At 42.5% G+C, this 16,924-nt stretch overlaps 2 protein-coding genes across 3 annotated transcripts; one reads left to right on the plus strand and one right to left on the minus strand.

Moving 5' to 3' along the window:
• The first annotated feature begins 265 nt into the window (after positions 1-265).
• On the plus strand, positions 266-5,957 carry cdk10 (cyclin-dependent kinase 10). Of its 2 annotated transcripts, XM_012839140.2 has the most exons (15): positions 266-373; positions 1,155-1,411; positions 1,673-1,814; positions 2,146-2,218; positions 2,330-2,401; positions 2,537-2,639; positions 2,746-2,827; positions 2,980-3,047; positions 3,186-3,238; positions 3,463-3,532; positions 3,626-3,685; positions 3,926-4,049; positions 4,347-4,486; positions 4,994-5,046; positions 5,157-5,957. In XM_012839140.2, exons 3-15 carry the CDS (start codon positions 1,725-1,727, stop codon positions 5,249-5,251), a joined length of 1,083 nt encoding a protein of 360 aa, XP_012694594.1. In that variant the 5' UTR covers positions 266-373; positions 1,155-1,411; positions 1,673-1,724; the 3' UTR covers positions 5,252-5,957. The 2 variants fall into 2 exon arrangements, with proteins under 2 accessions (XP_012694594.1, XP_031421221.1); XM_031565361.1 differs by lacking the exons at positions 266-373; positions 1,155-1,411 and having other exon boundaries at positions 1,699-1,782.
• Positions 5,958-6,053: 96 nt separating this feature from the next.
• vps4a (vacuolar protein sorting 4 homolog A) lies at positions 6,054-15,916 on the minus strand. The gene is made up of 11 exons (XM_012839139.3): positions 15,702-15,916; positions 14,696-14,807; positions 14,325-14,469; positions 14,027-14,088; positions 13,117-13,236; positions 12,758-12,914; positions 12,407-12,555; positions 9,235-9,316; positions 8,015-8,234; positions 7,348-7,488; positions 6,054-7,168 (listed from the first exon to the last, which is right to left on the minus strand). The coding sequence occupies exons 1-11, from the start codon at positions 15,720-15,722 to the stop codon at positions 7,067-7,069; spliced, it is 1,311 nt and encodes a 436-aa protein (XP_012694593.1). The 5' UTR covers positions 15,723-15,916; the 3' UTR covers positions 6,054-7,066.
• Positions 15,917-16,924: the final 1,008 nt, after the last annotated feature.

Genomic DNA, 16,924 nt, shown 5'->3' on the forward strand with positions numbered 1-16,924 from the left:
TACGCGAAATAGAATACAAGTGAATGTCAGCTAAATATGATATTTTCATCAGTTATTTATTATAGTCAAGTATAATTTCATTACACTTGATATCTTTATTGTTGAAAATGTTCCTGTCAAAGAGTCTGGAAATAAACCCTGTCTCTCATCCTTTTCAGTGTTAACACAGGCTGTTGACCTAATTGTGTGTGAACCAATAGTTAGAGTGGGAGGGAGATTGATGGATTGAGTGAGTGAGCAGTGAGAGAGAGAGAGAGAGGGATTAGTCTACAGTATTACAACAATAGCGGCTTAATGTACATGCCCGTCAGACTGAACTTCTCCTTTTAATGGGGAATGGGGTGTGTAGCAAGCAAGAAGGTCGACGACACTGGTAAGTTGTGGCCGAATGGGTTCTTAATATAGGCTATGCTATGTTGTTTTTGTTGTAGGCCTAATTTCTTCACAAGAGATACTGAAATGGTTGTTGATAGGTATTTTAGACGATAGGTGTGTTGATAGGTATTTTAAATGTGTATGAAGTTTTGCTCAGAAAGCTCAAAAATCAATGTATACTAATGACTTGCAACTGTATGGGTTGAAAGTGAATGTAAAATGTTATGAGGGTAAAAAGCCTGTGATGAACATTTTAAATAGAAGGGTTATGACATGTTTAGGAAAATGTATATAATCCACTTTAGAGATGAGGCAACAATGTATTACACATGTTATAGTAAATTTCAATGATTGAATTACAGTATATTGCTGGATATTACAGTTTATTGCTGTGTATGGAGTAATTTACTACGTCTACAGTATATTTAAGTAATAGCATCTGTTAATTTGTTTGCAATAATGTAATGTATACAATGTATGTCTGCAATAATGCTTTTAATAGCTCTTGAGCATTCCGTACCCTACCATGTTTACATAATGATATTGTTCTGATGTGAATACAAATCGACCTAACAAACCGAACCTACTTTAACCCAAAACTCTTGTAATTCATTAACTTAACAAACTGCTTGTAAGTCCTGTCGTGTTTAAAATCGTGTTTAAAATCTTGACCGGTGTGCATTCCTAAGTGGACCAGCAAAGCTGTTCATACTGTACACTAACTTATTACTTAAGAGAGAGTCATCTGTTAACTTTCTTCCCATTTTTCATGGTTGCAGCTGATCCCAATTCAACTACATCATCCAGTGGTAACCCTTCTTCGAACTGTGGCCTTCCACGAGTCCCAACCATCATAGTTACAGTCCCTTCGAGAGAGAACCTACTGGCAGAGCCCCCTTCCAAAACTATAGAAGAGGCAGCAAAGGAGGCCAGACCTACAAGGCAACCTATAAGTGTTGGACGTGGACCTATTACTCCCCAATCTTCATGACCTGTACGTTTTAATAACAAGTATGGAGACTGCCTCCACAGCCAGGTATCTCCCCCAAATTGAATAAGTGTAGTCAATGTTTCCAAGTTTCCTTTCATTGTTTACTAAAAAAATCCCTTAATTCATGCACTACACGTTCATTGTTAAATAGTTTGATGCAAGTTCGATCAAGGTTATGATTTTGTGTGTGCGTGTATGCCATATGAGCATAACTATACAGCATGTGAGAATAGAATAGATTATCTCCGGAACTCCGGAAATGTTTATGGTTGGCTCTGCCATGCTGTAATCATTTTTCTTTTACAGAGAGCCAAGATCAGTGTAGTTGCCATACACAGTAAGAAGCGGTAGTACCTCGATGGAGACATCAGCAGACGCGGATCAGGATCCGATACGATTGAAATCAATCAAAAATGGCAAGGCATTTACAGTTCCACATAAAGATAGGGTGAGTGTTGGGGGCGCGTAACATTTTATTGGGAGGTCTTCCTCCAAAGTATTCAAAATGTGACAAGCATCTCATCCCTCTCTCACAGGAGTTTACTAACACGGCGCAATTCCTTCCTTCGTAATAGTTTTAGATTAGTACTTGAATTGCAGGACAGTCAATCCCATCAGGATTCAGCTAGCACACGTCAGTCTTTAGCAGCTCTATTAGTCAATTTACGTAGGCCACCAGGATGAAGAAACGTGTTAATAAGATTGTGATGCCTCATGTGTCTGGGGTTGAATTAAAATTCCTTAATGAAAAAGTAACAACCTTATCTCTCATTTAAAAGCTGGGGAACTGCAGAAGTGTGAAGGAGTTCGAGAAATTTAATCGGATAGGTGAAGGAACATATGGGATTGTGTGTAAGTAATGATTCGATTAATTGTCGTGCAGTTCCGTAAGAGTATCCCTATGTGTGTGAGTGTCAACGAGAGGGAGATTTTATGTTGTATGCTATTTGTTGTGCTCTCTAGATAGAGCTCGTGACACAAAGACAGATGAGATCGTGGCTCTTAAAAAGGTGCGGATGGACAAGGAGAAAGATGGTGAGTGTGTCCACACTACCGAATGCATAAATGTGCACCTAAATGTTTCCCTTGCTTGGACAGTTTACTGCTGACCCGTGATGCCTGTTCACAGGAGTTAGATGCTCCGTTTAATTTGGGGTGTCTGATATTCAGGTATACCAATCAGCAGTTTGAGGGAGATCACCCTGCTGCTTGAACTGAGGCATCCCAATATAGTGGAACTCAAGGAGGTCGTGGTGGGTAACCATTTAGAAAGGTAGGGTACATGTACGTCACTGTCTTTGTTGTGGCTGGAGTCCTGCATTAGCATCAGCATCAGCATCACTTGTCTTGGCATAATGCTTGTGGTTGTTTTCCCTTAGCCTATTTCTGGTCATGGGTTACTGTGAGCAGGACCTGGCAAGTCTGCTGGAAAACATGCAGTCTCCTTTCTCAGAGGCACAGGTACACACACACACACACACATACATACATATATACAATCATACATATATACATACATACATACATACATACATACACACACTGAAGCACATAGAGAATAAGATACATATTTGAAGGATCTGAGTGTTCAACTCAACTATCCTTTTTGGTAGGTGAAGTGCATTATCCTTCAGTTGCTCAAGGGACTGGCATATCTTCACCACAACTTCATTCTCCACAGGTAAGACCTCTGGCTGTCTCAGACAGATTCCCAAAGCCTGACCTGTGCGCTGCCTGCCAGAGCGGTTTCAGATGTGGCTGCTCTTAACTGTCCAAAGCTTTATTCAATGTGTTGTTTGCTTGTGTCTTTGACTGGCAGGGATCTGAAGGTCTCCAATCTACTCATGACCGACAAAGGTTGTGTTAAGATTGGTGAGTTGCTGCGCACACAGCTACAATGATATGGTTTATGGGACACTCATTCAAATACTTACTTAATAAAGCCTACTTCATTTACAGATTCCTTTTGACATTCATGCATACAATTGTGTGGTATACATTACTTTATACAAGATTCGTTTTCATTAATAGAGACGAGTTTTTTGAAAGGCCTTCTTGGTACCTGTCTTACTGAAATTGTTTTCTTCTCCTTTAAGCTGACTTTGGTCTGGCACGGGTCTATGGTGTTCCCCTCCAGCCTATGACGCCTCGTGTAGTGACACTATGGTAAGTGCACCTGATGTCAACTTGTGGTGCTTACTGCTTGCTGATTCCCTCTTAATCCTTTCTCTTCCCTGGCACTTTCACTCTTTCCTGCAGGTACAGAGCTCCAGAGCTCCTCCTAGGCTCCAAGACTCAGACCACAGCCTTGGACATGTGGTATGTCTGCCATCTGTCCACCTTTGCTAACTGCCCAATCGCCCGCTGATTAACTGGGCAACCCGTCCCCTCACAGGGAGCTGCCAATCCTTCACATGCTGACACTGTTTTTTGAACTAGCCCTCCCTGCTCAAGAGGACTTTATAATTGGGTTGTAATACTAAGGATCTCTGCAGGTGGTCATAGAATCCCTGTGAGCTGTGGTGCTTGGTAAACAATCCTCCCCCTCCTCCCCCACAGGGCAGTGGGTTGCATCCTGGCCGAGCTTCTGGCCCATAAGCCCTTGCTGCCGGGCGGCTCAGAGATTCAGCAGTTGGACATGATCGTGCAGCTTCTAGGGACACCCAACGAGAATATCTGGCCGGTACAGTCTGAGCGTCTCTCTGTTTCTTTAGCGGGATCTGAGAACTCCTGAAGGAACTACCCTGTTATATTACACTCCTTTTCAAGCGCTGTCACATGGTCCGCCCAAATGTTCTTAAGGGTTTTTGTATATGTGTGAGTCCATGGAAAACCACTACCTTCAGAATAGCTTCCTGGAGAGTATCCAGATTGAAGCCCTCTCACCCTGACTTGCATGCTGTCTTTTGCATTGGTGTTCTACTCTTGTGTTCTGATTTTGACATCTCTTTGTGTGGTGCGTGGGTCGCTTGTGTTGCAGGGCTTTACCCGGCTGCCACTTGTTGGTCAGTACAGTCTGAGAAAGCAGCCGTACAACAACCTGAAGAACAAATTCACCTGGCTCTCAGAGGCAGGCCTCCGTGTGCTCAACCTGCTATTCATGTACAACCCTCAGCGCAGGTATCCACCCACTCAAATGCTGCTTAAAGTTCCCAGAAGACATAACTTAGCGGTGCAGTCCACCACTCTAATACAGTACACTTTTTGTCAAATTCAGCGCATTGCTCTTCACGGTCATGTAGCTGTGTCTGTTCAGTGTGTGCGCTCAAAAAAAAAAACTCTGCTCAGCCCTTTCTCTGTAAATTGGAAACAAATGTAGCGGCTCGGACCGAGCCATGAATAATTTCAGCCAATCGGCACGTTGCTTCAGGAGGTGGTGTTATTTGATTGAGCTCAAATATCAACAACCTTTCACTAGAATTGCACACTGCATCTTTAAGTATAGTTATATTTAATGAGCAGTTATGTAATCATAACTGACACAGATGATTATCTATTACTTTCAAAAATTGAAATAAAAAAGCAAAACTATTTTCCTTTATTTAGCAGTCAGTAATAAACTGATGTATTGGGATCTGTTGTGGCGTCCCTGCACCCTAAGCCTCTTCCCTTGCCTCTTTTTCTTAGGGCCTCTGCAAAAGACAGCTTGGAAAGCTCCTACTTCAAAGAAAAGCCTTTGCGTGAGTATGGTGTTAGACTTGGGAAAGATCAATGGGTTAGTGATCATTGATTCTAAAGTGAGTTGATTTAGGTGTGTTGTAATCAGCCGTTTCCCTATTCTCTTTTTCAGCATGTGAGCCAGAGCTCATGCCAACCTTTCCTCATCATCGCAACAAAAGGCAAGGCCCAGCTGCTGAGGGCCAATCAAAACGCAGCAAAGTATGACCTCATTCATCCCCTCAGCTCTAACAAAGATGGAGCTAGAAAGGCTGGGAGTGATGTAACAAGAGCAAGGAAAATGAGACATTCGCACAGTTAGCAGAAAGTGTGTAAGGTAACAAAACAATGGCGGCTCAGTGAGGGCAAGGATAGATCTATCTGCTAGCTAACTGTGAATACATTTCCAGCTGTACCACGGCAAATCTGACATAGCTGCAATGTGAACATGTGTGTATAAACCACTAAATATCCACCTACGTTACATACGGAAGACTACCCATTTTAATATGGAATCAACAAGTTTGTATAGCTAGTCCTTCTGCATTGTGAGTAGTGGGCATCTGCCTGGTTTTACATATTTTGAACTTACTTAGGTGCCACCACCATAAGTGTCCCTAGACTGGTAAGGGGCTGTTGACTGTGCCTTTGTGGCCAGGGGGGGCTAGCAAACAGTCTCATTAGCACAGTCGCTTTTGGCTTAACAGCGTTTGTCTCCTATTTGCTTTACCTGGATAGTAGTATGTCTAGATGCATGCATTTACTATCCTGCCTCTAAAATGTATTGATAACTCATGTGTATCGAGTGTGGAGTGAATGTGGACAGATTTATGTGTATAGAGTTGTAGATTTTGTGTACCTGAGGCCCTGACTGCCTCACAATGCGATCCTGGCGGGGAAATAATTTTTTATGAATTAAAGAGCCTTTTGGAAATCTGTTTCTCTACTTGGGAGATATGTGTTCAGGAAGAAGTTCTGTGTGTTTAAACATGTCTGAGTTGTTGCATCCTTGAAACAACACAAGCCATCAGACGGTTTTAGAATCGCAGTTTAATCAGATCAGGCAAACGTTGTAGTCCTAACAGGTGGCCACTGCCTCTGTGGACACCAAGGCTGACATCACTATCTGCACCATTAACTACTACAGAGATCGAACGAAATGGAAGAAACGAGCTCATCCTGTGCAGTATGACCGAGGGCCTTTTGCATACTCAGGTCTGTCCTTGTCGGGTAAACAAGAAAATCGCTTGGTGAATACCCCTCCATATGGAGGCGGGGGAGGGTTGTGAGGTATTGCATCCACAAACATCCAATACTACCCCCTATCAGATTAGTGCAGAAAACAAACACAAAAGCTTGGGTTGTTTCTTTCAGTGGCCCAGTAAACATTTTAAGTTTTTAGTGTCCTACATGGCAAAAAAAATAAATAGATATAAATAAACAAATACTGTCTTGAACAGAGCAAACGATTTGAGCATCGATAACGTAGCGGAAACAGGGTGAAGTAGAGGTCACGCCCCGAATTAAACCGCAGCAGTCTTTGAAGCGCTCACACAACCCGCACACAACGATAAAAATAAAAAAACATTTAGGAACAGGGACATTCTTACAGTAAATGCGCACGTACCCACGCACAGCAATCCTTTAACATAAAAATGATTAGCTTCTCGTGCCACTGGTTCTTCCTTTGAAATGATTCTTTTTTTTCCTTCTTTTTTTAAAACATCACACAGCACTGTCTGGTGCAGAGACAAAAGTCCTTCAGCCATTTTGTTTCGTTTTGTTATGCTTTGAGCGGTCAAGAAAGAGAAAAAAAGGTACACATTAGAGAAAAGGTAAAACACTCCTTCATTGTCACCATGGTGGGTTAGTCTAGAGTAGATAGTCCAATGGTGTTCAGTCGAGTTTGCAGGTTTAGATGGGATGGGATTGTATGAATGAGGGAGGATTGAGGTTTTGGGGGGGGGGGGGGGGGATACTGGATAACATTGTTGATGTCTGAAGCTGGGATATACGCCGCAGCTCTCTGTCTCTCTCTCTCTCTCAGCCCTCCTGTCCAAAGTCCTCTGTGAACTTCTTCACCTTCAGCAAGTCTTCAGTGTTGACTGTGGGTCGTGTGGTGGCCAGAGATCGCAGCATGTCAGACTGCAGGAACAGACAACAGAACGTGTGCTAGGTCACATGACAACAACCAGTGACAACAACAAACGGAGCATTTAGTGAGTGCAACGTTGTTAACATTATTGCAAAAAAAAAAAAAAAAAACGTATTTATATGTAAATTGTGTTTGACAGTGTCTAGGTGTGTGCTGGAACTACACTTACCATGCACACGATGGGTTCTAGAAGCTTATCGCTCGGCACGTCCATCCAGGTCAGCTCTATGGCAGCGGGGTCGCCAGGGGAGCAGGGAGTCAGCAGGTCGTCCACCGTCATGGAGCTGTTGGTGCGGCACGGGCCTCGTACCTGCATACATAGCACCAGTACCAAGGGGAGATCAGAGATGGGGGAGAACTTACACTGACATTGTCGCACTATTCCAGTATCCTCAGTACATACAGTTTGGATTGACACTCCAACTGGTAACAACATCATGCAGGCCTTTCACCAATGCTTTAGTAAATGTAAAACTTAATATTGTTGGTTATCAACACTAAACTATAATTCTCACTTTGAACCACAGGGTGGGGCTGTTTCAAAGCACTATGCTATGTTCTGGCATGATAACATGTTATTGGGCAAGCCTGTTACGTTCCTTAGCGGACTTAAAAACATATTTATAGATGTAGAGATTTGGTTTCCTACACCTTCTCTATGTGCTTCTCATACATCATATACACAAGCACACTTTAAAAAAAAATTGTGCTGGGTTTCTTTTGTATCATATACCAGAACAAAATCTAATTAAATGAGTGAAATACGGCATTCTAATGACTCGCTGAAACATGTCTGGGGCAGACTCTGCTCCGCTCCGCTCCGCTCTTTCCCTCACCTTCTTGAAGTGTGTGGCCGACTGGACCTTGCGCACGGGCTGCATGAGGGCGTCCCTCACAATGACGCTGATGTCGGCACCGGAGTAGCCCTGGGTCTTGAATGCCAGCTGACGCAGGTCGGCGTCGTTGAGGCTGTGCGGCGTGTTGCCCAGGTGCAGACGGAACATGGCAGACCGCGCCGGCTCCTCAGGCAGCGGGATGTAGATGCGCTTCTCAAACCTGATTGGACGAAGGGACAGGAGAACCACACCACAATGGCTTCAAGTCTTCCTGCATCATGCTCACAATATATATTAATTTATGGGTTTTTTTCTAGTTGCTTTGGTACATTACTCAGAGCCGAATTGAAATTCTCAAAACTTCACCATCATATCCAGCATCATCTAACCACTTTCTCATTCTTTTCAACAAGCTGCAAATGCTTGGGTACATTCATACAAAAAAGTTAGTCTTATTTACCTACATTATTAACCGCATATGTCATGCTGATCAAAATGTATTATGCAGCTTCTCTGTTCAATGGTCATATCCCCCAAAACATCAAGGCATCTATTCATTGTGTCATGACATGCAAAATGGTTCAACCATTTACCATTGTTTGTCAAGCATATCTTTCATCAGTTTTAGTATTTGTTTTGAAGATTTGCTAACTTTATAAATGACTTATCTTTTGGGTCAATGACACACAAACACCAACGGGGAATGATTTCGTGGCCTCACAAAATGCTCATTCCAGTTGGTTCCATCTATTCTTTTCTTCATTGCATTATCCAATACAGAGGTTCTTTTTTGAATGAAGGTGAAAAGTCTATGATCATCAGACATGTGATTGTATATTTTCCCCTCGTTTTTCAACAGGTTCTCTTTCAGATTATGTTCTACATCCTACTACATTCTTGCAGTATACAACCACTTGTGCTGAAATGTGTGACATGGATAGCAACTTATATAAAATAGTATTCAGAGAGCAAATACAAGGAAAACTCTTCCAGGGTTCAGTGTTTCATTGACAACATGTCTTGAAAACACAATGACAGATGACTCAAGAAATGTACCAAAGTGACTGAGAAAAACTGTAACACTCACATCCAATTTGGGTTACAAGACAAGAGGGCACCAAACATGCCACAGCCTTAAATGACACAATGTGCTATGCCACAGTACAGCATTATGGAATAAGGTGCTCCATTATATTCTTTTGGAGATGTGACTAACTGACCTTCTGCGAATGGCAGCATCCAATACCCAAGGGATGTTGGTGGCCCCCAGGGTAAGGACTCCGTCATTGTTATTTCCAACCCCTATCACATTGAGGCAGAAGGACAGAACAATACTTACTGCTTCACCCACTACTTAATGTGATTAGATGATCATTTAGCAAGTCTTTGTCTCTGTAAACTGAAAGTGGATTGCTAGATTTAGGATTTGGTGGAGCCAGTGGGGTCTTTAAAGTAACACTATGGAGTTTCTGGAGCTGCCAGGTAGGGGGATACTTTCTGCTGGACTATTCAGTCAGTGCGTTTACATGATGGTATAATTCGAATCTTGCTTTAGTCGGACTATGCTGTCTTATGGGGCAACTGCTATTATCCCAATATACATGGCAGTGAATAAATCGAATCATTGGCCGAAAGCATGTCATATCCGATACGATAGGTGGCGCTGTTTTCATTACAACTAGTGGTGATACAGCCATTTCCGCTTGACCTCTTCACCACTACCAACAACAACAACAGTTGATTGAGCATGAATCGCGTCTGTTCATCGGTCCAGAAATGCGTGTTGCCTCTTGGGTTGTCCATCGCGTTGTTTGTTTGTTTCTGCTGGGCCGACGTGTTTATAAGTTACATTATTCAAAGGTGAAAGATAAAAGGCGAGAGAAACGCACGCACATTCACACACGCGTGCAAATAATGGGTTACAGCCCAAACGCATTGCCCTTCTGCCAGTTGCATCAAATTGTTTTAGTACTTCTTCGCTGTCGATTTCCAAATCTGTGTGAATATTCATGAGAGCAAGTCCAGTCAGTCTTTTGTCAGTCATCGTACTTCGTAGATTTGTCTTAAGACGCCTCATTGTACTGAATGACCGCTCAGCAGACGCTGTGGAAACGGGCATTGTCAACAAGACCTTCAGGACGCAATGAATGTTTGGGTAGAAATTTGCCGAACTTTCCAGGGCTTGATAAAGCTCTCTGCGTTTTGGCTGTAACTCATTTAGCAGTTTCCAGCTCTGTATCTGCATCGTCAACGCTGGGCATTAGTTGTCCGTACTCCGATTTTATAGTTTCCCCATTGTAATAAATATGCGTTCATGATATATATATATATTTTGTTTTCCTTCTTCTTCTTCTTCTTCTTCTTCTTCTCGTGTAGCAGAAGGTACGCACAGTGCGTACGGCTGCATGCGCCACTGGAACTCTGTGCAATTAATACAATACATAATAGGCTAATTGATACAATATCTCCTCGTTTGAGTCTGGTTGTTTGAGTGCAATGGGAGTGTATGATCATTGTTGTCTATAAAGGAAGGTATTGCAACGGGAAAATATCGCGCTCCACCTGTCACGTCTCTGTCTTTAGAGGGCAGCGCCAAATAACCGAACAAAACTCAACTCACGCTTGCCTCGCTGGTGCAATACCAAATTTAATCATATTTGATAGAATGAAGTAAAAATTAGTTGTGAATACTATCACCGAGTTTGACAGGTATTGGTCAGGTAATAGCCGAGTGACAGCTGATTTGCTTTCTGATTTGACAGTACTTATTCGTGTTTTTTTCAGCGCCAGATAACCGAACAAAACTAAACTCACGCTTGCCTCACGGGTACAATACCAAATTTCATCATATTTGATAGTATTCACAACTAATTTGTCCTTCATTCTAAATCACAGAGTTTGACAGGTATTGGTCAGAGGGGACGGCCCAGTGTTCCGAAAGCCCGATATTCCGAAATCTCAATATTCTGGAAAATAGTCCCCCTGGCAAAATTTAGAAAAATTTTAAGTGGCACAAAACACACACAGCATTTCGTTTGCACAGCAGAGCGGAGACGCTCAACGGGCTATCACGCATATACCTTTTCGTAGGCAATATTTGTTAACTTAGCCTACTCTGGTTTTGAATATGGGGTAGGCTACCACTCATGCGAAGGAAATCACCGGCAGATTGTCGCAGGACATTACGCAGATCTTGTCAAGCACGGACAAAGCATGCATGCGTTGGCAATCATACAAATATTTTTGTATCATCGCGATGCAAATGCCATGTGTGTATAATAATAATCTGAATTAAAGTTAATGCTTGTGAAATAAAGGCATTTATATGTTTATGATTGTGTGATTCATTGGGATGTGCATGTGGGCTATAGTGGTTCACGTTGCTGTGCTCACAATTTCGGAACAGCGGGCTGTCGGAATAATGGGCTTTCGGAACATTGCCATGGAACCTTGGTCAGGTAATAGCCGAGTGACAGCTGATTTGACAGTACTGCTGTGTGTTTTAAGCAAATAAAATGCGGAACGTCCTTATACGTGTTTAAGGAGGGGTTGTAAAGGTGCTCATATCTTCGGACCTCTTCTGTTATGTTTGTTCATAATCAACAAGAATAAGCTTGTGAGACAGTCTGCAGGATATTCATAAAGAAACGTGTCATTAGTATGAACAGTTGAGACAACTTATCTCTCTTTCGTCTTCCGGGTCACGACCTGGCAGGGAGGGAGGGAGGAGGGCGGCGGGATCTCAAGCATTCGCGAAGACGCAAAGTTCAGTTCCTAATCCAATTCACCGTTACATGCCGCGATAGTCGAATTATCAACCGGATCGGATCGAGTTATCCAGGGGTGTTAATCGGATCGTAGTCGGACGGCACATAGTCGAACAAAGGTGTTTACATGAAACGGATAATTCGATTTCAGAATGCATGTAACCACGGTCAGTAACTTATTTTCTGTCTTGCTTTGTCTTGTGTTGCACTTGCTTGATGTTTGACTGTGTTAGGAAAGTTGTTGACTCGCTAGTTTGTCATAAACAAAGTAAGCACATTTTTAAAAAGGTTTTGCTAAGTTTAGCCGCTACCAAGACATCTCGTCAGCGATGTTAGCAAGCTTGTTATAACACGCTTGGACATTGATGCTAGTAATTAGTGCTCTCGCGTCAGCTTCTTTGTAATGTTATTGTGATAGCTGTGTGGGCTAGCTTGCTAACAACTTTCCTAACACAGTCAAACATCAAGCAAGTGCAACACAAGACAAAGCAAGACAGATAAAGAAGTTACTGAATAGTCCAGCAGAAAGTAGCCCCCTACCTGGCGGCTCCAGGAACTCCATAGTGTTACTTTAAGTCATTAGTGAATGGGGAACATCTCTGTAACTTTTTCCCTCTTATCTCACCCTGCATCTGCACCAGGAACTCAGTCTTGATGCGCCGCGCCGCCTCGCTCTCGTTCTCATTGCGTGAGCCGCAGAGGGAGTCCACCTCGTCTATGAAGATGATGGAGGGCTTGTGCTGGCGCGCCAGGTCAAACAGGTTTTTAACAAGTCTAAGGGAGCGAGGGAGAGAAAGACATGTTGAAAACAGAATGACCAATGACACAGTATAGGACCGTTTCACACACACCAAGTAAACATGTGCACTACATACACACACACACACACACACGCACACACACACGAGACAACAGGAAATAAACAGGAGATCCATATGAAGACTACTAATGAATAAGATTAAAAAAGTCCACTCACTTCTCACTCTCTCCCAGCCACTTGGACACCAGGTCTGAGGAGGACACGGAGAAGAAGGTGGAGTTGTTGGCCTCAGTGGCCACTGCCTTTGCCAGGTATGACTTCCCCGTCCCTGGTGGCCCGAACAGCAGGATCCCTCTCCATGGGGTGCGCTTGCCTGTAACACAGTGACGCATCAGACACCCTTCAACAAAACCATCCACACTTTACATGTCAACTACTGACTCCGCACTCCTAAAGTTCACAGTGAAAGTCGTCAACAAAATACCACACACACGAAGGGATATAAAAATGACTGAATACGTCTCGCCCAACATTTCGGTAGGCATTTCTAGTGATAAGACCAAAAATGAGCTGACCGGTGAAGAGATGGGGGAATTTGATGGGGAGGATCACTGCTTCCTTGAGGGCCTCCTTGGCTCCCTCCAGTCCTGCCACGTCACTCCACCTCACGTTCGGCTTCTCCATCACGATGGCACCTGTGTGGCAGAAGGAAAATAGTGACCACTGATCCAAGGCAAAGATGCGGTCAAGGAGCTTGAAGTGCCTATTGGTCGTACAGGGTTTGGTAATATTCAGCGATATGTGAAACAGAGTTGGCTTGTTCTATCGGTGTGGTGACAACATTCACAGCAGTAGAGGAGAGATAATGGACAGAGTGGGGTTGTTCTATGTGGGCCGATAACATCCACTTACTGCAGTGGGGTAGGTGTGTGCATATTTTTGTTACTCGAATATCCGACGGTGTCCGCAAATTATTATTCGGTTATTTGCGAAGCTGGATGTAAGTGGACAGCTACAGTAAATGGAAAATGAATCTGGAAAGCAATAAATCGTGCCGTCTCATTCTAGACATGAATACCAGAACTATGCGCGCTTGCTAAAGTATCTCATGGTTTCTAATATCTTCCCATGCTTCTACATTTACATTTACATTTAGTCATTTAGCAGACGCTTTTATCCAAAGCGACTTACAAGGATGTATACACATTTTACATTTACACTGATGGCACACTGCACATCAGGAGCAATTAGGGGTTCAGTGTCTTGCTCAAGGACGCTTCGACAGGGAATCGAACTAGCAACCTTCTGATTACCAACCGACTTCTCTACCTCCTGTACCACTGTCGCCCCCCTTCTGTACATAATAACCAAATAAGGCTATTAGTATTCAAATAGTTCTGCTGCAACCGGTTATTCGGATATTCGATCATTCATGCACACTCCTGTAGCAGAGGAGAGAGGATGGTGGGATTGAAGCGTACCCACCCATCAGATGCTCCTGGAGTTTTTTCTTCTCGGGATTCTCACCCTCGCTGTCACTGTCGCTCCTTATTTGCCACACACAAACACAAAATATTCACCATAATCCTGTACAACGTCAGTGCTTATCTTGATACACCAAAGTATGATATGATTATGGGCTTTAAACACCATTGTGTGTGTGTGGGGGGGGGGGGGGGGGGGGGGGTCATACACAGACAGCGGGAGAATGAGGGCAAAGAAAAACATAGAGAAAAAGTGGAAGAAATACAGTAAATGACATAGAAGAACAGAAACCTCATACTTGTCATTGCTCTGTGCCTCTTTCACAGGTTTCTTGCCCACTTTTTCTTTATTCTTCAGATAGTCCTTTAGCTTCTCTGCTCGGTCCAAGTACTGCATACATTTGGCTCGAATGCTCTCCTTCGCTTTGTCACTGTGAGCCTCATCTGCAGTGATGAGTAGTTGACCAGTTTATCATCACAACCACATGTATGTGGAATAGCAAAAGACCAATTTAGGCTTCATAAAAACATAAAGCATTAATTGCAACTTTACTCAAAGTGTTGTATACACTACTATAGGCGCTAATAAGGGCTCAGGGGGTTGGTCAAAGTCGCAGATGTGCACTGTTGATACCTGCTCATGAGTGGTGCAGTGATATGTCAAACTTACACTTGATAGCATGCAGAAAGTACTCCACCGCATGCTGGTACAGGCGCAAGGCCTCTTCATAGTTCTTCGCCTTGTCTTCCTCTGTGGCTTTGGTGACGAGATCAATCGCTTTCTGCGTTGAGCAAGAGGAAATCGGTAAAAAATAATTATTAATTATTTATTAAATAATAAAAATGATTTATATATTTTGTACAACAGCTAAAGCACTACACAACATGGAGCACAGTAGTATATATCAAAGCAACTATTGACTTGATCTTAATATAGACAAGTTAGCTGACGTCGGTTAACGTTGTATTGGCTGCTAGACATCAAATCATTCCAAAATCATCTATCGGTCAGCGACCAACTAGTTTTCAAGAATCGGTAAAAAAAAGGTTTTTTTGAACAACCACGAAAGCACTTCTTCAATGTAGCACAGTAGTATATAGCAAAGCAACGATATCATTAGATCTTAATATACAATACCCAAGTTAGCTGACGTTAGTTAGCGTTGTAATTGGCAGGTAGTCAGCAAATAATACCCGTATCATCGATCTGTCAGCTGTCAACTCTTTTTCATAAATAATTAACCAGTCATAATAATTACACCGCTGACGAGCTGATGCATTTAACACCAATGGATGCAAATAGTGCGTTTCTTCAGTCCTGCAATGCAATGGAACCAAATTGAAGTACTATACATGCAAACTAATAAACCATGACAGAACAGCTTACAAACAAGCTGAGATCACCAAGCAGACTGGAAGCAAATTAATACAAAAATACCTAATGTACTACGATCGACATACTGAAGGATGTAACCAAACAGTGACGAACACAACAGAATTGTACATTTCGAACAAAATAACCAATGACATCGTGCTGTATCTACATGTCTGTCTAGCGGCTACATTGACTTAGCCATCTAGCAACGTTTTGCAATGTTTAATGAGCCTACAAATGTGTAAGAGCCTACTGAAAGGAGCTAGATAGCTGGGTTGGCTAGCCTGTATGATAACGCTACCTGTAGAGTTGACGTTGTCATTTCATCTCACGCTTCGGCTGTTTTCCCCAGTCTTTGTTCCAAGTAGCGTAGCAAACCTGAAGATTTGTTAAAATAATAACTATAGTACCAGAAGAAGGGGGTGTTTGCTGCCTATGACAGTAGCAGCTAGCTAACGTAACATGACAAGCTCAGCCCAGCAACAGAGGAAACCAGATAGGAAAACAGCATTGACCATAGATAGACAACAGTCCACGATCCTAATAACTACAAGTGCACCAATATACATAAAAAAATGCGACAGTGCCACCTAGCGGCCTGACTATCGTAAGGAATTTGGAAATGCAACACCAGGGAATCTCTAATCAGATGGGCGCTGACAACACTCCCCTTACTTACTTTTGGGATTTTGTGTTGGTTAAACTGAATGTCACCAGATAAAACCTTTAGAGGACATTTCATTTGTTTCAAAGATATTAACGGAGACTTTTAATATTTGGTGAGTAAATACCACAGAAACATGTAGGCTTTATTCCTTTGCTTTTTACGAGTCCTATAATCAGGCCAGCTGTTATCCGATTTGCTGTCATCAGCCTACTTAGTGGCAATTGTCCATCAAATGGATAAATTAAATTACAAACCATGCCGAGGCGAGGTCCCATGTATACACAAGCACTGTCCTTTGATACTCATATAATAATGAATAACCACTGGAGAGGGAGGTGTACTGATATGTAGTTTTATTCAGATATTTACAGTTTCATGAGAGCACATTTCTTAATGGAGTCATTTTTTTTTTTGCAGATCTTAGGAGTGCAGGCTTTCAAGACTAAAATACTTTGTATAAAACAACTTTGCAGCAGCAGTGTATCTCTTATATATATATTTTTTGATCTACATATGATTGCATGTCACGCAAGCTGCCATAGATAACAACCTTTGGTTTAAAAAAAAAAATTCTATTGAACACTAAAGATAGCCTGGATGGCCACATGCCTACAGCACTCAACTCAATACAGACATACGTGGGATGAAAACACATCACTGATGATGACACCAATGCTTCAATCATATATCTCTGGAGTGGCTATTACGTTACATTCGTGATTAATAAAGAGACCAGAACATTAGTAAGGTCAGATGTTACAATCATGCCAGCCATGTGCCATAACGGACTGTGTGCATGCTGTGGCCATGAAGACAACTGTAAATTGCTCTAGCTTGGATAACATCAAGAGTCATTT

This window comes from Clupea harengus, chromosome 3 (assembly GCF_900700415.2).
Source record: "Clupea harengus chromosome 3, Ch_v2.0.2, whole genome shotgun sequence".
In the NCBI taxonomy this organism is placed as follows: Eukaryota; Metazoa; Chordata; class Actinopteri; order Clupeiformes; family Clupeidae; genus Clupea; species Clupea harengus.

Coding starts and splice junctions, on each gene's coding strand:
- cdk10 (XM_012839140.2), top strand. CDS start 1,725: ATGGAGACATCAGCAGACGCGGATCAGGATCCGATACGATTGAAATCA. Junction 3,239..3,462: donor CAAAGGTTGTGTTAAGATTG/GTGAGTTGCTGC, acceptor TTCTCCTTTAAG/CTGACTTTGGTCTGGCACGG. Junction 4,487..4,993: donor ATGTACAACCCTCAGCGCAG/GTATCCACCCAC, acceptor TCTTTTTCTTAG/GGCCTCTGCAAAAGACAGCT.
- vps4a (XM_012839139.3), bottom strand. CDS start 15,722: ATGACAACGTCAACTCTACAG. Junction 14,089..14,324: donor GAGGCACAGAGCAATGACAA/GTATGAGGTTTC, acceptor GTGGCAAATAAG/GAGCGACAGTGACAGCGAGG. Junction 12,556..12,757: donor TGGCTGGGAGAGAGTGAGAA/GTGAGTGGACTT, acceptor TCGCTCCCTTAG/ACTTGTTAAAAACCTGTTTG.